The sequence below is a fragment of the Sander lucioperca genome, chromosome 20 (genome assembly GCF_008315115.2).
Source record: "Sander lucioperca isolate FBNREF2018 chromosome 20, SLUC_FBN_1.2, whole genome shotgun sequence".
NCBI classification, from domain to species: domain Eukaryota; kingdom Metazoa; phylum Chordata; class Actinopteri; order Perciformes; family Percidae; genus Sander; species Sander lucioperca.
In genome coordinates, this window is record NC_050192.1 from 1,795,088 (window position 1) to 1,817,965 (window position 22,878).

Here is a 22,878-nt window from a genome sequence, read left to right on the forward strand (position 1 = left end):
AATGCCAGAGCAGGGGGAATGAGAGGTGTAAACGTAGCAAAAGATATTTGTTTTTAAACCAAAACATAGCAATGTAAATGTAGCCCTAGTCTAGACTAGAAGTCTCCCTTACACTTACTTACACTTACAATATGGGACCTTTTTAAGTTCCACTTACTAGCATTTGATGGTTCATGGATGCATATGCAAATGATGAATTCTGTCTAGCCCTGTCTAAATGATAGCGTAGCATTTTAATTTCAATGTCAAATGAGGCTGAGTGAAAGTGCAGCAGTTACAGGGTCAGACGTGATGTTCTGTATTCTGTGCTTGTGTCCTCGGCAGCACTGGGAGGCGTTCCAGTACATCACGGAGATCTTCATCCTGGTACCGGCTCTGCTCGGCCTCAAGGGAAACCTGGAGATGACCCTGGCCTCGAGGCTGTCCACAGCGGTGAGACAAACGCACACACACACACACACACACACACACACACACACACACTAGGGCTGGCAATCACCAGAGGCCCCCACGAAACGATATTATCACAATACTTATGTCACAATACTTAAACAATTTTCAACATATTGCGATATTTTGCGATGTATTGCAACTTATTACCTTTTTTTTCCCACCAACTTCAAATCATGTCCCCAAAGGAAAACTGTGCCAGCATCTGTTGTTTTTTTTCCTCCAAAAAAAGATAAATTTCTCTGTTTTGTTTTGTGATTGTCAAGCAGACAAACTGGCCAACACTGTCATACAAACCTGTCATACATGTTTATTATTGTAGTACCAAAAAGTTAAATTCTCACGTGCAATGTATGCAATGAAAGATCGATACTTGGTGTCCATTCATCCAGGGTGTGATTCTTCCAGGGGGAGGCGTGGGATTTCCCCCTTTCTGGTCTACATATCCCTGCCTCTACAGAATTATTGTTATCCCTGTGGGGACAAAATGTATCCCCCCCCCTCAAAGTGATTAATGCTACTTCACCAATAGACCATATATTATATATAGGGCTGTCAAACAATTATTTTTTTTTAATCGCTGAAGTTCTATAGTTAATCGTGATTAATCGCATATCTTATCACATGATTAAAATTCTATTATTTTGCATTTCAGAACAGTTGGTACATATTATCGAAAGCAATTCTTACCAGTGTATCTTGATTGGGACTCAAATGAATGCAAAGAAAGTTACTTTATGAACTTGATTTTAAGATTTGTAATTATTTATTTACTGTAAACAAAAGAAAAATGTGTGAATCTGTCATTATTGCACAATTCCTCCAAGTACCTAACTAAAAAACTAAAAATCCCTATCCTTACTAGAGTCAATATAGTGTTTAGTAACTCCTAAATAGGTCTGTCAAACGATTAATTTCTTTTAATTTCTCTGAATTTCTACGATTAATGCGATTTTAAAAAAAAAAAAAAAAAAAAAAAAAAAAAAAAAATGAATCGCATTGCGATTAACGCGTTAATGCTGACAGCCCTAATTATATACTTAAAATAGAAGTATTTTAAACTAAGTAAAGCGCTGTAACGTGAACATTCTTTAGTGCCATAGAAAGATACAATCCGAGCAGCAGTTGCTGGTTGTATTTAGCCGCTCCAGAGCTCCAGGACGCCGGCTACCAGCGGCAGTTTTTTAGCCGCCAACAGGTGACTGTGAGCCGGCTACAGGCACCGCCAGATGATGCTCCTTTCAGGGGCCGTGGTAGTGGAGTTTAACCACTCCCGAGGAAAGAACGAGCGTTTACTGGGTGAAAGTATTTTTGTTTTCGCCGCAAAGTGAACTCCGCTCCCCGGCTTGAAAGCGCCGTGTTTTATGTTGACATTTTGAGATTATTTTTCCACTGGATATTGAAGTACATAAGTGTTTAGCATGGACAGCCGAGCTCTATATCCATGGTGGTATTGAAAGGGGGATTTCATGATCAAAACCCCCCCCCCCCCCCCCTGCTTTTTTCACAAATTGCACCCAGCATGTATCTAAACAGTATTGCCAAGTGAAATATCGCAATGCTATGCTGTATCGATTCCCCCCCCCACCTCCTGCCCCTTGTACACACACTGGCTCTCTCTGTGAACACAGTCAGAATGACACACTAGCAGGGAAGTATTTTTATGTTCAGCATGATGTGAGAGGAAACAAACTAATTACAATGTGTGTGCTCAGTTGGAATGGATTAAGCATTTGTCACTAAAAGGTTTCGGCAGTAAATGTGCAATAGAAATAAATGAATGCATATATTGCGATGTAGCAAACAGTCAGCTTGCATGACTGAAGAACTGACATCCCATTTATTCTCATAATGCAGTCACGCTGCGTTGACTCTGTTTGCTTTTTCATTTTTTTCTCCCCCTACGGCCTAGTCGACAGAAAGCTATTTCGTTTTTTTTATTTTATTTTTTTATATTCTGTCGCAACGTTGGAAACGCTTCCAGCCAGCCTCACAAACATGTTCTTTTAACTTTTTAGATGTGTGAAGTCATTGTGTGGGTGTGTGGCGTTACATCATTCTTTGCGGTGACATCTCATCTGCACAGACTGAGCCTCTCTCTGCCTGTAGTTTGTTGGTCACCTCTGTGACATCCCAGCCTGTAATTACAGCTGGAGCGTCTTCTCTGTCAGGTGAAATGGAGACGAAAACACAACGGTGGACTACTGACCTTGTTAGTCAGTGCAGCTGTGTCCGCGTTCACTGCCGCCTTCTAAATTCAAGTTATAATTCAGGGTTTGTCCCAGAAAAGTTGTTTAGTATGGTGGCAAGTGTCTTTTTTTTTTTTCCGACGAGGGCCGGTTGGGGCCAGTCCCAGACTGATAGCATCATTAATGTAGAGCCAAATCGTTTCTGTGGTGACAGAATCATGGACGGAATCGCAAAATTCAGAACTTAAAAAGCCATGAGACAGATTCCATGCATTATCCTACTTTAAGTCAACGCTATAAGCTAACTGGAGATTTGAAAATGTGACTACGTCGAAGTTTCCAACTGAGTCGTAATAAAAACTCTGTAGTTTTAGAAAACGTCTTAAAATACATTAAAGCTCCTGTTGTCCTCGGGGTCAAATTGGATGTCTATATTTAAAGAAAATGGGTTTCTTTTCCAACCAAATTACCGAGAAAATAACATGGATGGTTCCAGGTTCGCAAGTACAGTTAATGATCACTACTTTCATTGAATTTTGAGTTGTTTTATTCCATTTTTTAGCATTTGTAAAAAGTATAACAGTATTCTGACTCAACTTTGACATACACGAGTCTTTGATTATCCATCAACATACATTCCTCTAATATTAGTCAAAATAATTCATAATTTCAGCTTTTTTGACTCAAAAATTAGGTATAATTTAAAAATCCAACAAGGTTTATTGACCATAAATTCCGAAAAATAAGTGTAACATTAGTGGTAATAAGTTGGTAAAAAAGGGACAAAAATGTCAGAAAAATGGTAAAAACGTCAAAAAAAGGGACAAAAATGTCAAAAATCACCGAAAAAAATTGTTAATTTTCTATTTTGACCCGAGAGGACAACAAGTGCATGGCCGGCGGGGGAAGACAACACGAGGGTTAAAAAATAATTCCCAGTGGCTTAGGCCTGGTGGCGGGCATCTTAGGCTGGCAATACACTGGGGGAAAATACTGTTATTACTTTGGAAAGTTTAATGCAAGAATTAATTTGCAGCATCTTGAAGGCATTTTGGTGGACGGGCTTTGCGGATTAGGAATAAGTGGAGGAATTTGCTGATGTAGCAGAGTGAGGGGTGATTTCCTGTAGACGGAGGTGGGACGGGCTGCTGCAACCAGGATGTCAAATGTACTGCCCCACTTCAGATCTCCCTTAGCAAACAGTGTAACAAGGGAAGGACAGTGAGGAAAGAAACATGTTTGCCTGATAGAGAGTGGCATTCATTTGCAGCACAGGATTTCTTATTCTTATTCTTTATTTTATAAAGGACAACATACATTAATCAACATTTCTGTAAATGTGCCAGTGTTAGCCAGCTGGCTAATTTCCAACTGTAGTCCTTTGGGCAGATGATTTTAGACCAGAGCAACAGGAAGCAGCAAGACATTAGTACAGGTTAAACTATACAGTTAGGAAGTCAACAAGCCACCATACAGACAGCTAGAGCAACAAATAAGCTTTCTCAGTAAGCCATGCAGAGTTACAGGAAGCAGCAAGACATTAGCACAGTTACACATCAACAGTATCCCCATTCAGTATAAGAAGCCATGCAAGCATCAAAACACAGCCAAGTAACACAGACCAAGCCATCTTCTTGCACCGTTCAACCATGCAGAGCAGTAACAAACAGTAATAAAAAGATGAAATAGGATACATCACTCATGAGGGAGGCGTTAATACAGCACAGGTTAATAAGGTGGTTAAATAGTTAAAATACAAGTTCATTTTTCATACATACTCAAGAAACTGCGTCATAAATAGGGCTGGGTACCGAATTCAATACTTTTTAGGCAGCGACTGAATTGCATCCTTAGTGTCGAGTATCGAAAAATGCCTCGTCATTCAATAGCCAATTTCAATACCAACGGAGTAAATCTCATCGTCAGTGAGCCAATAAGCACGCAGCATGCGTCTACCGAGATCTAATAATGTCTGTGATTGGCTGTCTGACTTTACACGGCGAAGAGACACACGGTAAAAACTCTTCGTTACAGAGACGGGGCTCACGTAGCAGGTGCTGAAAAATCAATAAACAGATCTGTGCTGTAATGTTGTAATTAGAGCTGTAACAATTCCAAATGTCACTGTATATTTAATTTGCACAGAAAAGAAACTTTTGAATGAATTCCAGGATATATCTTTTGGTTATATCCCAGTCATGTGACCCAGATAATGTAATATCAAAGTACACAGCCTATTAAGTAAACATGCCCCTTTATTGTTGTAAAACATTGTATTATTTTTCTTAAATTACCATCAAATTGACAATAGGACATGTATCCCCATCAATAAAACACAAAGCATGAATAATCACTTATATAATTACAATTTGGCATATTTAAACAAAATCAACAATTAGGGCGCCTGGGTAGCTCACCTGGTAGAGCGTGCGTCCATATATAGAGGCTTAGTCCTCGACGCAGCGGTCGTGGGTTCGATTCTGACCTGCGGCCCTTTGCTGCATGTCGTTTCCCCCTCTCTCTCACCTTTCATGTCTAAAGCTGTCCTATCGAGTAAAGGCATAAAAATGCACAAAAAAAAATCAACAATTACCATCAAAAGTCATACCCCAGGACCTTAGCTAACGTTAGCAATTCATTGTGGTTAAACAAAGAAACGGCGATTACGTTGAAAAAAACCTTTTCCTAGTTGTAATGTTGTCATATCTTTTTGTTAAATTAGATTTGATAAATGGGTTTCGACAAAAAGTATCGTTCAGAAAGCGGTATTGAAGTCACGGCATTGGTATCGGTACCGGTATCGAACATTTTTGAACGATTCACAGCCCTAGTCATAAACCTGTGTTACTACCAGGGTTTTTTCACGGGGTCTACAAAAGTCTAAAGTATAAAAATCACAATTGTAGGCCTTAAAAAGTCTTAACCATTGTGTTGTCCTCGGGTCAAATTTGACCCATTTTCGAAGTTTTTAACATCAGAAATATGGGTTTCTTTCAAACAGATTGCCTCAAAATAACATGGATGCATGGACGTACGTTGTACGGAACCCATACAACATTTGAAAAAAATTCTTCTAATGGATTATTTCCATTAAATTTTGGGTCTTTTATTTAATTTTATAGCATTTCAAAAGAATGTTTAAATGGTTTCAAAACCGTATCCTGACTAAACTTTGACAGTCAGGGATCCACTCAACATCCTCTGACTCATAGTCAAAATAATTCACAATTTCTGCTTTTTTTTTTTTTTTTTTACAAAAAGAATTGCTAAAATGTCATATAAATTAGGTTTATTGACCATGAATTTAAAGAAGCGTTGAGAAAAACGTTTCAAAAATGCATTAAAAGCATAAAAAAGAGACAAAAACTTCAGATAAAGCACCAAAAAAAAAAATGTTTTTCAAATTTGACCCGGAAACACAACAACGCACGAGTCTTTTTCGAATGGTACCATAGGCTATGGGGAAGTGCAAGTTTAGGGACCTTTTTGGCTTTTAAAAAACTGAATTTAGGGCTTGGTTTAAGTCAGTTACTAACAACATATTGGAAGCCTACTGGTTTTATGCAAGAAAGCATTTTGATGTTGTGATATAGGTTTTAAATTCAATTCATAATGAGCTTAAAAAAGTCTCAAAATTGACTTGGTGAAACCTGTGTAAACCCTGTACTACAGTCCTGTTCACAAGTGCACAAAGCACTTGTTCAGTGGAACCTGTGAGACATTTCTCAGTGTGTCCACGTCTCTGTGTTTGTCTCCACTACTCACTCTTGCACTGCAGGAACAAAATCTCAAGAAGTGACACAGCAGAATTCTCTCTTTGTTTAGTTTCTGGCTCTTACTGTCGGCCCCCGGCTCTCGGCATACACGCTCCACATTCACAGTGCTGTGTCAACACGGACAGCAGAGCTCAGTGGGAGCTGACACTCCTCACTGGTGTCCCAAAAAGACTCCTAGGGCCCTATCTTGCACCCGGCGCAGCACAGCGCAGCGCAACGCCCGACGCAAGTGTCTAGTTTAAGACCGAAGCAGTTGTCAATTTCCCGTCCAGCGCCCGCGTCGTTTAAATAGCAAATGCACCTGCGCCCATCTTTGCCCCCATGGGCGTGCTGGTCTTATAGGGAGGTGTGTTCAGGTGCATTCTGGGCGTGCTGGTCTTACAGGGAGGTGTGTTCAGGTGCATTCTTGGCGTATTGCTATCTTGAGGCAGCGGGAAGTGATCGCGCCATTGACCAACAAAAACCTGGTCTAAAGTCAAAAACGCAGCATTTCATTGTTATTTTAACAGCAAATTAGTAAAATGTGCCTAGACTCGTGCCCAGCATGCGCACACTATGCTTGTTACACACACAGGGACGCGCAGCAGCACACAGACATGCAGAAGATTACAAATAAAAATATTACAGTGCAAATCCTCCATCATAATAGCAATGCTCCAAGGTCCAAACGTGCCTGGCTTTTAAAGGAAATGGGAGATGATCTCTGATTGGTTGATTGCATGTTACGCCCAAAACACACCTCTGATTAATGAAGACACTAAGTACAACTCTTTTAAACCATGCGCCCGGCACACGGACCCTTTTTTCTGCCGTCAAACTACCAAAAGTGGATTCGTACACGCCCTAAACGCACCTGCACCAGACGCTTCACGCCGTGCGCTTAGATCGTTAAAATAGGGCCCAGTGACAAAACTAACATGTAGTTAAACAAAAACGTTTGTTATTCCATTGCCTTCCACCTTTTCCTCTCTCTCTCTCTCTCTCTCAAGTTTTCAATTTTTTTCAATTTCAGATTTCATCTGTGTTGCCAAAGCATAAGAACAAACATACATATAAACAGCAACAAGGAGTAAACACGTCAGATATAATAATACAAGTGAACAGGATAATTATTATATAATTGCAGATAATAAACACATTCTGTGTGCATGTCCCTCAAAGGCAACGTTGAAACAAAAAAATAAAGACAAAAAAAAAAAATGAATAAAGTAATTTTGGGGTTCAATAGTTCTGAAAAACCGCTTCAGGCAGCAATTCCACAGGCCAAGCAGTCACATTTTGAACGGGCACTCTACTGGTGTATATTCACAGGCAGTCATAGAAAACTCACAGAATGTTACTAATTGTTTTCTTCATTCTGTCCTACCGCGAAACACAGGTGAATGTGGGCAAGATGGATTCTCCCATAGAGAAGTGGAATCTAATCATAGGCAACCTGGCACTGAAGCAGGTAACACACGCACACTTTAGCCCTAAACTATATACATGCATGAACAGCTAGTATTGCCCTTTCATTGACAGTGAATCAATACTGCAATGATTGTTTGAATTTTTTTGATTAGCTTCTATTTAAATTTGCATTTTCCTTTTCAAACCGAATGCCTCTACTGATTTGTGTTTGGCCATTAAAAGAATGTAATTGAATTATATTTAACATAGGCACACAATCTCACCTGCATACTATCCTATTTATGTGACACTATGGATGTTCTGTGGTCTGTAATATTCTTGATACACATTGCCGCTGCCTACCAATGGCGGTCATTTTTTGGATTTAGATTGCCGTTGACTCAGACTGTCGTATTGATCTCTGTCTGTGTAAGACTGCGTACATGCTCTGCTAATCATCTACCCACACACTGATAAACACAGCACGACACGTGCAATGTCACTGTGTTTTCATGAACTGTTTGTCCAATATGTCACGCAATAACACACACGTCAGCAGGAGGAAAATCTAGCTGGACATGATGTCACCCACAGTATTACCACAGTCGTGTTTATATGGAACATTACCTACCCTCCTGCTAATCCTGTAAGCACTGTTTTCGCACGCATAGTTTGCGTTGTTTTCTCTACTCTAGTAAAAGAGCACACACTCTTCTTTCCTCCAGGTTCAGGCCACCGTGGTGGGTTTCCTGGCTGCCGTAGCAGCCGTGATTCTCGGTTGGATCCCGGAAGGGAAGTTCCAGATGAGTCACGCTGTGCTGCTCTGCTCCAGCAGCGTGGCCACGGCCTTTATAGCCTCCCTGCTGCAGGGTAAACACACACACACACACACACACACACACACACACACAGAGTGACAGCTGAGTACCCCAGTTTATAATAAGCTGTTGATACTGTGACTGGAGAAACTGGGTCACTTCTGTCCCCTTCCCAAACAGTCTTTGTTACTAACCTCACATGCGTTTTAAAAAACCGGTATGTCTCTCTGACAGACTGGTTGTGTAATGATGTCAGAAGGCACACCAGTTATGTGATGGCCGCTGACCCTTTTCTTGTCCCGTTCAGGTATCATCATGGTGGGTGTAATCGTGGGTTCCAAGAAGACTGGCATCAACCCAGACAATGTAGCCACACCCATTGCCGCCAGTTTTGGGGACCTCATTACCTTGGCGATCCTGGCCGGGATAAGCCAAGGCCTCTACAAGTGCCTAGGTAGGTGAACAGTTACTCCTTTAGAAACCGCAATATAAGTACATCTAGGCCTGTCACGATAACAAATTTTGCTGGACGATAAATTGTCCCAGAAATTATTGCGATAAACGATAATATTGTCGTTCTGAGACCATTTTCATCTAATATATTGATAATGACATAATAATGCAGGTACACCTTTTCAAAGATCAATAAACTTTTATTTCTAAAGAATATTTAACACTGGAACTGGAAGACATTTTAAATATCCACAATATGTCTCTGATCTCCTTTAGTATGTCGTCTTTCATGCTGTTGTACAGTTGTGGAATTGCCATTTGTGACCCGTATGTTCTCCCAGGTAATTCATACAGGCTGTCAAATGTTTGCAGCATTAGTCGAGTGTTTGTGATAGACTACAGACTCTGTACTGCATTTAACAATTATTTATTAAACACTAAATATTAAATTTAAATAATACATTATATCTACCTATTTCTATGTGACTATCTGCCACATGGCGAGTAAATGTTTGTACCAAAATAGTTCTGTTTTTCAGTCTTCATTTTGGCGAAGGTGCAGCTATACTTTCTTCTGCTCCTTTGCAGGTCGGAGCTTCGCGGGGGGGGGCTTCACACACACACACACGCACACACGCACGCTTGCGCACAAACAGACGCCAGCTACCACGTCACTTCTGTTTACTGATAGCTAGCGTTTACCTTAGGCTAATTTATTAGCTAGTAAGTGGCGACTTTTGACAAGCAGGTAACGGAGTCTCAGTTCACCGTCCGGGAGCCTCTGACACACTGACAGCTGTAGGCTTGTACCGGTTAATGTTCTGTGCATTGTCGGACACATACAGCAACTTTCCTGAAACCGCTTGCAAGACTGACAAGTCCACAGCGGCGTTTATGTCCGAGCCTGTCTCCACCGCCTCCACCTGCAGGTTGTCAACTGCGTGGTTTGGAATGAAAGGGAGAAAACCGGACGCCGAGTAACACGGCGGATATCGCTCATATACGTCTTCTTTTTTTGACGGCGCCTTAACGGCAAAGTGCTGCGGAAAACCCCGCTCCAACTACTCGCATTTTCTGTCTCTCTCTCTCTCTCCGCCAGGAGTCCCGCCTCCACACAAAGACCATGCGACTGACAAGAGGGAGGGTGGAAGGCAATGGAATAACAAACGTTTTTGTTTAATTACATGTTAGTTTTGTCACTGAGCCCTATTTTAACGATCTCGGCGCACGGCATGAAGCGCCTGCTGCAGGTGCGTTTAGGGCGTGTACGAATCCACTTTTGCTAGATTGACGGCGGAAAAAAGGTCCGGGCGCATGGTTCAAAAGGGTTGTACTTAGTGAGAGAGAGAGGGAAAACAAACAAGCATGCAAATGGAAATTATCGCGGCTGGAAAAATTAACGAGCTCATTTTTTTCATCGTGCGATTAATTGATTTATTGACTATCGCGACAGGCCTAAGTACATCAGGAGTGGCTAACGATGTCCAATGAGCCAACGGTCTGCATGTTTTGTTGTTGATTTGTGCTGGTGTTAAAACCGCCAACTGGCCAATCCAACCAGATCGAGACCACCTGAAAAGCTGAGGCTGGAGGGTTAAGGCCTCCCTCAAGATCATGTCTGTGGTAACAGGGGAGGGGCAGGCTCTGCGCCCCATGTGAGTGTGTGGATTTTACCCGATATATCAGAAAATGGATTCAAACAAAGCTGCATTGTGTTGTCCTACTTTGTATAATTTAGCAGTTCCCAAATAAGTGAGTAAAATGATTTATGATATACAAGGTCCAGGTTCCGGTCTGGACTAATAATGCTCTTAATAATGAGCTCCTTGTAAGTAGCGCTGCACGATATGAGGAAAATGTCTAATTACAGTTATTTTGACTGATATGTCAAATAAATATGATTCACGATATTGGAGGGCATGACCCTTAGCTGAAAGGGAGACGGAGCAGGGACCCCTTACTTTCTTTTGTATAAACTTAAGTTGCATGTTAAACTGGGCCTATACAATGACGTGTAGGGTGGCCTAAAGCCTTTACACATACCTTTTATTACGGTGCATACAATACTAAGGTATTACAATAATAATTGACATATTAACCCTCCTGTTGTCCTCGGGTCAAATTTGACCCATTTAAAAAAAGTTTCTATATCAGAAATTTGGGTTTCTTTCAAACAAATTGTCCAAAAAAATATATTTATTACTCTTCACAAGTAAAATAAACGATCGGTTCACTACTTTCATTGAATTTGTGTGTTTTATTAAATTTTATAGCATTTGAAAAAAAAAATGATAAAAGAACGCTGAAAAAAGGGGAAGAATGTGGGGAAAAAGCTTCAAAAGCGCAGAAAAAAATCGACAAAAAAATCAGAAAAAATTAACAAACGTTGGAAAAAGTGTCGAAAAAGACGACCTAAACGTTGACATTTTTTATTTCATTTAAAATTTTGACCCAGAAAAACTCAGTTGCAGGTCGACAGGAAGACAACGCAAGGGTTAATATATTCATACATGATGTTTTAATGTTAAACATACATGTAGGACAGTTAATCATCCAGCTTAACTGTGTCTGTGGATGCCTAGTGGCTGCCATACCTACAAGGCCAATATGCATGTCATCAATGTTATTTCATAAATAAATAAATCACAAATAGGCTGATTTATTTTTGCTGATAATACGTTGGACTATTTAGACCTATTTCAAGTTTTGGCAACCCCCGCGGTTACTCTTGAGGACCACCTAAGGGTCCCGGACCCACTGTTGAAGATCTCTGAATTAATCGATTAGTTGTTAACTATTCAATTAATTGGCAACTATTTTGATAATCATTTAATTGGTTTGAGTCTTTTTATTTTTATTTATTTTTTTACATGAAAACAAGTTCAACTCTGATTCCAGCTTCCAGCAACAGGACATTTGAGGACGTCATCACGGGCTTTGGAAAACACTGATCCACATCTATCACAATTTGATGACATTTTATCGACCAAACAACCAATCAACAATTAAAATAATCGTTAGGTGCAGCCCTAGATTGAAGTAACACAGAACCCATTTACAATCACTTCATTTGGTCAATCTTCTCTCAGTTAGAAATGGTTGTAGAGCCCAGATCTTTGCTTTCTGTGGTGGCTTTTTGTAATGAAGCACTTCCCCCTTTGGCCAGTAGAGGTCCTTCCTGCCTCGCTCTTTAGCCACGCTTCTCTTTAGTTGCAGAAACAGACCGTCTCTTTCCCCTCCCACCTCCACACATTCCACATGTTTAATTCATGTCACACCCAGACCTCCGTTGCACCACCTTGTCTCACTTAATGCAGCGTACACTGGGACCTGTTTCCTCGTGGAAAGACTCTAACATTAACTAACCCTGTCTGGTCTAATTGTGTGACACAGATGTTCACCACAGTGAAAGGGAACAATTTAGATATGTGAGCTAAATGTATTAAACACACTTCCAATTTCATATTTCCATGGCAGTGCAGTGAGGCTGTCTGGCTGTGTCACTCTCAGGACAGTGGCTCTGTTGTTCTCGAGCCCAGCCACGCCGACACTTTCCTGCCAAATTAGAACTAACGATCAGTTAACTATCAGCTAAACAGAGTATAAATACAATGATCTTATATTTCTCACCTGATAGTTACTGGTTTTATTGTTTTTAATTGCTTTTAATATGCTTATTTTATGTGTTGGTTTTATTGCTTATTTGTTTTTAAAGTGCTCTATGTCCTGGTTTTACTGTAAAGTGTCTTTGAGTACCATGTAAAGCACTATATAAATAAAATGTATTATTATTGTAAATCACATGATTACTAAGGGCTGGGACGATATGCTTTTTGTCCCGAATTCGATTCTTTTACGATACATGGGTTTCGATTCGTACTGCGATTTTCATTTAATGCGATTCTAGAAGGATTGCAATTCGATAGTATTGACACTTTCATTTCCTTCTTTAACAAAAACAAAAGTTGAAAAATACGCTATATCATGAGACATTCCTAAAACCTCATTGTTTTCTAAGAAGAATGCACATCACATGTCAGTCAGTCAGTCTGACATTTATTTACTTTGTAAAGAAGAACATAACATGGATTTTCTGCTTTCGGTCTGTTTTGCTGAAAACCGATATGATGCAGTCGCTGTCAGCTGTACCGTATAAACAGAAAATATTTAGGTCAATCATTGGTAAAAAAAAAAAAAAATGACAAAAATTGATTCTAGGGAAACGAATTGTGTTACATACGATTTTTCGATTGAACGTGGACAACTTCTCAGTCCCTCCCCCCTTTCTGCTAAAGCCCAAAACGGTCTCCTAAGCCCCTCCGCCCATAAGGGAGAATGAATGCGTGTGCATGAGCAGTGATTGACACGCAGTTAGACACCCCCCCCTGGCCCTGATTGGTGCATCTGAACAGGGAGTGGTGGATTTTTGCAAATCCCACTACAGGCTGTAGGTGGTGCCAGAGGAGCTGGATTTATTTTAAATGACCTGCTTCATGTAGTTCTACTGGAACATAGGGTCAGTTTCAGCAAATATGACAGAAAGTTAGTTTTATAAGGCTTACCTACTGCCCCTTAAATGGCTCTAATGCTTCTAATGTTGAGTAGAGATGACACACCGACGAGACTGCAGTAGCTGCAGGTGCCTAGTCGAGCGCAGTCAAGTTTATTTATGAAGTGATTTTAACAAACAGGATTGTTAGAGAGATCTTCACTGAGAGGGCTCAACAACACATAAAAGCAGCACCACCAAGAAATGGGGTCAAAGCCTGTGAGCATGCATGGTTGTGTGTTTGTGTGGATGTGGCAACACTGGGCCATTTCAGGGCAGTCCATGAGAGAATTGAAACCATCATGTAGACAAAACAGGAAGGAATGGCTAGTATTGAGTGTAAAAAAAAAAAAAAAAAAAAAGAACTCAGGTTGGGTCTAGACTCAAATACTCAGAAACCGACTGCATTTACACCTGCAGAATGGGAGTCGTATACACATATCCATTTATTATGACAAATTGCCCACAATTACAAAGAGAGGGGAAATTATCCTCCAATGCTTTTTTGTATTTTTATTAAATTCACCACATCATTACAGGCGGCCATAAACTGGCACAAGGCTATGCCTGAATAAAAGTGCCAGAAAGCTGAACAGCTCCAGAGTTAAATGTCTGGATTAAAGTTTGTGTGCTAATATATTTAACAGATAACTTAAAGTAGCAATTTTCAAACAAAAATACCGTATGGAGTTACAAAGTGGGAGTGGTGTTTGAAAGTTGTCTTTGAATGATATCCTCAACATAGAAACAAGTGAGTGTCCTGGGTAATTTAACGATATTACAGATGTATTTCATGACCATCAGTTTTAATACTTTATGGGTTTGAGAACCGAGCAGCCCCAACTCAAAATAATTTCCTGAATCTATGTCACGTGGGTTTCACGACTGCCACACCTCTTTAGGGGACTATAGCGGCAGGTCCAGAGTGTATTCTCTAAACATTAGAGTAGTAGGCCCTACAGTATCTAAAAAGACCCTGGTGTGTGATGAATGCTGTGAGGTCTCAGCTATCTTCATAGAGGGGCAGCTGGTAATATGCATTAGCCAGATCAGTTGAAGAGAACACCTTCCCACCTTGTAGGTTTGCAAACAGTTCATCCACATAGAGCAGGGGGTAGCAGTCTGAACCTACGGCTTTGTTAGGTTCACGGTGGGCGGTGCACTTTCTTATTCCACCAGTTCTCTGTCCTGTGACTATTATAGGTGAAACACAGGGGTGATGCATTCATTTTTTGACGCCAGCTTTCAGCAAGCGATCCAGTTCCGCTGAGACAGAAGCCCTTACAGCAAAAGGCAGTGTTCGTAGTTTTTTGACGTACAGTATGGTCGATATTCGCCTAATGCACAAAGCTGTGTGCACATCCGATGTAAGGAGCAGCAGGGATGCAGAATGCAGGTGTAGAGTCTGTAGTCAACACAGGAACAGGAGGAGCAGTGGACGGAGGTCAGACAGTATAGCCTTGAATCCAGATGTTTAAGGCAGCCATGAGATCTCTTCCTAGGAGAAGGGTGCCTTTCTTTACCACAAAGAACGAGGATGAGGAGGTCATAACTCCTCTACTCACTGTGACGCGTATGCATCCAGGCACAGGAGTTATTTTCCTTGTGTAGGTCACCAGCCGACTAGTAGGTGGGACTTATCGTAGATGTGATGTGGCAAAATGGACACTGCAGAGCCTGTATCCACAACTAGTCTAAGCTCATTGGAAAGGGAAGCAGATTTACTGACAAGGGTCTCTCAAGTACAGCACAGTCATTGTAGGCAGCTCTATCTCATCTACATCACTGGTTTTGAGTGAAGTTGAAAATGTTCAACTTCACTTACAAGAAGTTGCCTTGGCTGCAGCGCACTGAGGGAAATTAGCTACATGTTCTTCTTAGAGTCTAATGGGAAACGTGAAAGAACACAGATTATATAAGTAAATACTGGACCCTTTTTTTCAAGCCACATATGTCACGGACATTCTGACACCAACATGGCATTTTTCAGACAGACGAATCAGGAGAAAATTAACTAAAGGGTTGTACTTAGTTGTCTTCATTAATCATAGGTGTGTTTTGGGCGTAACATGCAAAAAAGCAATCAGGGTGTCATCTCCTGTTCCCTTTAAAAGCCAGGCGCGTTTTGCTATTTGAAGGACGTAGACGCTGGACGGGAAATTGACAACTGCGTCGGTCTTAAATTAGCAAAGACACTTGCGTCGGGCTTTGCGCTGCATCAGGTGCAAGCTAGGGCCCATACTGTTAAAAAGTTAGAATAATCCTGCTTCAGGTGCATAGTTAAACCCATGAACAGGATTCCTGGGCAGAGAAACGTCGCCCTCATCTCATTGGTAGCTTTTACATATGCAAACTCATGCTGGGGCTTTGGATGCACTTCTGTCATCATAAAACAGGGTAGCTAGCAGTACTTGTCATCAATATTAAAATCACCATTCTTTCCCGTGCATTAGCAGCATCTTGCCATTTCTCAGCTAAAAGAGAGAGTTGGCAGCCGCACCATTCTTTTTCCTGGCAGAGCGTTTTAGCGGAATGTAGTCCACCAGAGATGGACAGGAATATCAATTGTTTGTTCTTGTTCATTTGGTTTGTTCACGGCAGCAGGACAACTCAATGGCAGGGTGGCAGAGGTTCATGTAAATAGTTTAACCTGTTGACGAACTTAATTGGAGTGTCAGCTTAACTCTGTGCATGCCAATTTAATGTCAATGTCGTGATCTTTGCTTCAGAGGGAGGTGGATTGATTTGGAGAAAGGCTCTCCTCTCAAATGTGTGCCTCAGTATATCTTTCTCAGCGTTTTGGGACTAAAGGTCTGCCATAGCCCATTAATACTCTGAACTGAACATTGGGCCATTTCTATTCTCCAGCTAGCAGACCATGGAGATGATAAATCTGGGACTGTTTCTGTAATGACTGTTATTTAGTGCTTGGAACAGGATCCTGCTGGAAACATCTGGTGGTTTGCTCTAAGCAGGTGCTTTACCCTAATTACTCTTTCAAAAATAGTTGTGTTGTGCTATATTTTAGTTTAAACAAAGAGGTACAGTTGTAGAGAGAAAGTGAGCGAAACCTTCCCTGTGTTGGTGTGCATTTCCTCTCGGTGCTCCACTTTCCTCTCACATTTGAAACATAGTATGCAGCTCAGGTGGATTGGACACTGAAGCTGGTAGGCTAAATGTGATAAGCGTTCCCCTTATCCTAGCTACTTTTCTTTAACCTTAATGGAGAACCTCACAATGTTAAAGGTGCAGTAGGTAAGCCTTATAAAACTAACTTTCTGTCATATTTGCTGAAACTGACCCTATGTTCCAGTAGAACTACATGAAGCAGGTCATTAAAATAAATCCAGCTCCTCTGGTACCGCCTGTAGTGGGATTTGCAAAAATCCACCGCTCCCTGTACAGATGCACCTATTTCTCGCTTAAAATGTTTTCAGAAACACGTTTTGGTGAACTATTTTAGTCCAATATGAGATCGTATTCTGAACGAGCTGCCATGACAGTCTGGCTGTGAATTTCCGGAGAAAAAAGAACCACGTGACGCGTTCGTCCAGTCAGCTGCCGGTTTTCATTTTCTTGGAAATAATCAGACTGTTAATGGAAACAATACAGAGCCGCGCCGCCTGCTGCTATGGAGACGTATGACGTTTCGCGCACGTGCCGATGGTACACTCAAGTCGGCGTCGCCTCAGTGTGTTTTGAGACATTTTTTGGACCTCGGGGACCCGACTGATCAGTCCGACTGGCTTTTCTGCCGACGGTCGGCCCGTCTGGTTGGTGTGTCAGCACCCTAAAGAAAGCTGTGAGGGCAGGAATTTGTCAGTAATAGTGGATTTGCAGCATGTACTGTAAATGGAGCAAATGCTTCTGGGACTGCAAGTTATGTTTCCTTTTGTTAGTTTAGTTTACCCAGGTTCAGAAAATGGGAAAGAAAGTCAAGCCCCTTTTTTTTAATTTAGAGAGTTCAACCAGCTCATGGCTGGAACTTTTTTAGCCTGTCCTTAAAGTGCCCATATTATGAAAACATCACTTTTCTGGGATTTGGGTTGTTATTTTGTGTCTCTGGTGCTTCCACACACATACAAACGTGGGAAAAAAAAACCTCCATGCTGTTTAGAGTGAGATACGGTTTCTGAATGTGTCCTGCCTTCAGTCTCCGGGTGAGCTGGTCAAAATTGGCAGGGCTTTTTATGTCACTAGCCGAAACGAGGTGGCTAACCGTAGCATGCTAGCTCGTTCTGAATGGTAAAACACTGCTACAACACACACTAGTTCACCATAATCTACAAAAGAACAACTTACATGTCCCTGTTCGTTTAGAAGAAGTCTCCTGGCTAATCCTGCCTTGTACTACTGAAGTTGTAGAAACAAACAGCTAGCTAGATGATGTGATCCTTACCTAGCTACTGAGCATGTGCGACTGCCAACAAAGATCTTACAGAAGTGAGAGGTCTCACTCTGTAGCTAAAACAGAGACCTGAACACAGGGTGAAAAGAGGAGCTGCAGCAATGTGCAGTACAACCATGTAAACCTATTCTGATATAATCTCTAAATATAATTATGAACCTGAAAATGAGCATAATATGGCCACTTTAAGGGTGGCAGGTTGGTCCACCACTTTGGTCCAGATTAAAGTATAATCTCGAAAAATATTTCATGAATTGCCATGGGCTTTATTTCGTTGGAGTCATATATATATATGAGAGAGAGAGAGAGAGAGAGAGCGAGCCTGACCCTATTTTCCTATGTTTGTGTGTGTAAATGACTAATGGGAACAACAATCTTTGAAATTGGTCCAGTATTAAGCGTAAATGCTGTAACCAGCAGCCAACCCTATGGGGCAAATGTGCATCGTCAGTTTGGTCCACTAAAAGTGCTTCATTGTGCCACTGAAAGGCTCAGATTAATATTCCAAGTATCTGACAACATTATGGAAAGGATCCCTACAGAGATAGACCTTTTAAAACCTCTTTAAGACCTTTCTGTTTAACCAGAAACAGCTCTGAGGTCGCTAGCACTAAACCCACCAGACTCCATTTAAAAAAACAATACTTTTAGTGTGTATGGAGCCAACATTTTCACATGTAAATTGGTAAACTATGTGTTTATTTCAACCAAAACTAAAGTTGTGATGGTTGGGAAAGTGAAAAGACGACCCAAAACAGCTTTTCATAGTTTTATTTAGTTTCTGTCAACTTTGAATGAAGTGTATTTTACGATGCTAAAATTACTGTTTATTTACATGGAGTCTGGTGGCTTTAGCGAACACAATTTTCGCGGATGTGTTTAGGTTTAAAAAAAGGATCTTACTCTTTAACAGAAAGGCCTGCCTCCTTAGAACTCCTTTCCATAATGTTGTCAGACACTTAGAATATTAATCTGAGTCTGTCAGTGGCAAAACGAGCACTTTTGTGAAGGTAAATACAAGCTGGACAATTGTCCTGTTAACTTACATTGTAGCTTGCTTAATACTGGACCAATGTCAAAGATAGTTGTTCCCATCAGTCACTTAGACACAAAAACATAGGAACATCGGGTTGAAAAAAAACGTAGTTACCCTTTAAAATAGCCTTAGTGCAGGTCCTGTGTTATCTCGGGGCCTTTCTGCAGAAATATAATCATATGAAAGACGTAGGTTGTATAAAAATGTAGTTTTAAGTTAAACATTGATGCATTGTATAAAAAGAAAACAGACACTGTAAAACTGGACTGGCACTCGGTTTGAACAGTGCCCAGGGGTTTTCCCTACCGTTACCCTAGTGCATGCTGGGATAAGCTCCAAACGGCCGCACAAAGAGGAAAAATGAATCGGGGGGGGAAAAAATAAATGCCTCTCTTCCTCTTCCCCAGATACCTACCCGTATGTGTCGTCACTGGTTTGCGCTTTCTTCATGTGTCTGACTCCGCTGTGGATCGTCATCTCCTCCAAGCACCCAGCCAGCCGCACCCTGCTCTACTCTGGGTGGGAGCCAGTCATCACTGCCATGCTCATCAGCAGGTGTGTGTGTGTGTGTGTGTGTGTGTGTGTGTGTGTGTTTGTTTGTGTAACTGTGCGTGTTTAGTCTTCAAAGGGGAAAGAACAGCTATTCTGCGTCTGCACTTGCCAGTGTCTGGTTTGCTTGATGACTCATCCCCAAAACAAATTGCAGCACCCTAGCACATCCACCCTCGGGTCCACTTGAGCCTGGCAGCCTTTTACTAAGACAGCCAGTAGGAAGGGAATGATTGTCTCGCTCGCCTCGCAATACTCAGTGCAGGCGATGACACATTTCCCCAAGTTTTATAGAGCAAAAAGACAATAGAAATATTGTCTCTGGACACCATAAGCTTAAAACTATTTCTTTCACTCTCTCTTATGGTACGTTTCCACTGTCAGAAACTGTCATTTCCATGCTTTCCGCTTTTTCCCGCCCATTCATTGTCTATGGGAGCAGCCAAGCAATCCATTCTGGTAGTGTAGTGGCGACTTTCGGAGCCCGGGCGTCAAGTTGAGGTCCAGGCTACTCTATGAGAATCAGGGGCGTCCAGCTCTGCTCTCGAAAACTCCCGAAAATCTTTTAAACTGATCGCTGTCGTTCCTAAATCGAAGACAAATACGTTCAGCAACTGCATAGCTTATTCCTCTCATAAAATGTTTTTTTCAGAAACAAATTTGGGTGAACTATTTTCCTTCAATAACTTTCCAAAACGAGCCTCCGCGTAAGTCTATTTTAAAACCCGGGAGCAGACGGCCCCACGTCCAATCAGGTGCAGCCATCGCGGTTGTAGGAGGGTGTAGCCTGTTTTCTTTGCTTGTCAGTGGTCACTGAAGAGAAATTGATAACTGCTGTTGGCAAAAGCTGTTTTTGACGGGGGGTTTTTGTGATTGTTGCGGGCAAAAATCCTTGATTACGTGCCACGTTTTCTTAAAAGATGCGATGGAATATGCGGGATATTTATGCAATTTTATGCGATGAAATTGCGGGAACTTGCAAAAACTGCGGTTTCATCATGGCTTCATCGCGGGGTTTGCAGCTTTTCGATGTTCGCGTCGCGTAATTACGTCACTTCATAACGTTCCCATGGCAACAGGGCAAAATGGCTGCTCTTGTGTGAAGTAAACGCAACATTTTTCAACTTTCTACTAAGATATATGTGTGACTTTTTTGCAACGAAAATGCGGGGATTATGAAATCATGCAAGCCCTCCATATTTTGCGTGGAAATCGGCAGTTTATGCGGCGAAAGTGCAACGTATTTGAAAAAATGCGGCCCCCGCATAAATATGCGGCTGATTATGCATTGAATTATGCGATCGCATAATCACGTTTTTCTGGAGGGACTGCACAGTGACAAGGTAGCACAAGTCCTCACCACTTGCAGTGCAGCTGATGAAGCTTTTTAAAAGGCCATAGATTCACTGTGGACATCATTTAGATAACAAATGCTCTGTCTTTCTATTTCCATGCCCCCTTTTGTCTCTCTCTCTCTCACTCTCTCTCTCTTTCACACACACAGTACCAGCAGTTAATGATCTAATTATGTTGTGTTCTGCAGCATCGGAGGACTCATCCTGGACAAAACAGTGTCTGACCCAAATCTGGCTGGCATCGTGGTGTACACCCCGGTTATCAACGGTGAGTCACGGTATTGGCAACGGCTTCTTCCTTTTGCTGTGAATGGCTTCAAGGTGTTGGATTTGCAATTGCTCCCCCCCCCCCACCCCCCTCCCTCCCCCGGTGGCACCAACAGACGAGGAGAATCTGGGACCAGAGGTTTTAATATAATAGCTTCCTAAATCCACGGGCTTACAGAAAAGAGATACACATATGAAATGTAATGAAAACCCAAAGCCTGTGTAGTTCGATTGCTCTAATGCTGTATTTCACCTCTGTGGAAGTGCAGGACACAGTGTTAAAGGATTGTGCTGTGTTCAGTGACCCCACACACACACACACACACACACACACACACACACACACACACCACAAGATTGTGGTCATACACGTGTGTAACTTAGGTTAAAATGATCAATTTTGATGACCTTTATATACAAACTAGGGCTGTCAAAATAATGCGTTAATTTCGATTAATTAATCTGAGAAAAAATAACTCGTTAAAAAAAAATAACGCAGATTAATCCATTCCATATTGACGTTTGACCCGGAGTCGTTCTAGCCACCATTGGACTGTAAAATGATGGAGGGAGATGAGAATGTGCTGCCTGGATCATTAACTGGAACATTTACTTGTAAAAATCTTCTTCCTGCCAACCCTGGCTACCGAAATCTGGTGCCACTGATATGTCTGCTCTTCTCTCTGATGCTCTGAAACAGACGATACAGGCAACACAAACACCGCTGCATGTGACGCTAGTTAACACTATACTCAACAGCAGCTAACGTTAGCCTACCTCTAGCTAGTTAACACTATACTCGACAGCAGCTAACGTTAGCCTACCTCTAGCTAGTTAACACTATACTCGACAGCAGCTAACGTTAGCCTACCGCTAGCTAGTTAACACTATACTCGACAGCAGCTAACGTTAGCCTACCGCTAGCTAGTTAACACTATACTCGACAGCAGCTAACGTTAGCCTACCGCTAGCTAGTTAACACTATACTCGACAGCAGCTAACGTTAGCCTACTGCTAGCTAGTAGCTGGATTAAACACGGTTAAAATGCTGACAGCTAATGCTAAACGGTGTAAAGTTTGACTGTGTTTTACTGTAGAGGATTCAACACCGGTATGTAACAATCTGCAGCTGCCGTCGGAAAAACACAGACGGTGTGTTCAATGAAACTGGTAAACTACAGCCTCGTGGTGCATTTGAAGTTATTGTAAATGTCCTTTTCGCATCTGATGGTTGTTTTTGGCATTCAACAGCAATTTACTAGTGAAATAACTTATTGTTATTGTTATACATTATTGTTAAATCATTTAATTTTGACCATATGGCCTTAGCAATAAACAAGCCGTTCTTTACTAACTGTTGTTTAGTACCCTTTTTTTTCTTTTCTTACTTTATTAAAAAGTATCGGTTCAGGCACCGTTAATTATGTATGCGATTCATTTCGATTAATTAATCACAGAGTATGTAATTAATTAGATTACATTTTTTAATCGATTGACAGCCCTAATACAAACGCCTGGTCCCTGCTTACGTGCACGTTCTAAAGCCAAAATCAATATGGCATATGCTTCTTCATAATGAAAGATTACAGCATGGCACAACTTGGAACTTGGACCGGGAATTATCCAAAGTTGATTACTC

General features: G+C 41.4%; 1 protein-coding gene across 3 annotated transcripts in view; it reads left to right on the forward strand.

The window, feature by feature from the left end:
• The window catches only part of slc41a2b (solute carrier family 41 member 2b), a 48,416-nt gene that overhangs the window by 4,657 nt on the left and 20,881 nt on the right, over positions 1-22,878 (forward strand). For all 3 annotated transcript variants that reach the window (XM_031288150.2, XM_035995969.1, XM_031288148.2), the window contains exons 3-8: positions 325-432; positions 7,794-7,865; positions 8,530-8,674; positions 8,930-9,076; positions 19,476-19,623; positions 21,161-21,240. In XM_031288150.2, the coding sequence (XP_031144010.1) occupies positions 325-432; positions 7,794-7,865; positions 8,530-8,674; positions 8,930-9,076; positions 19,476-19,623; positions 21,161-21,240 (700 nt within the window). The remainder of the gene's footprint in view (positions 1-324; positions 433-7,793; positions 7,866-8,529; positions 8,675-8,929; positions 9,077-19,475; positions 19,624-21,160; positions 21,241-22,878) is intronic.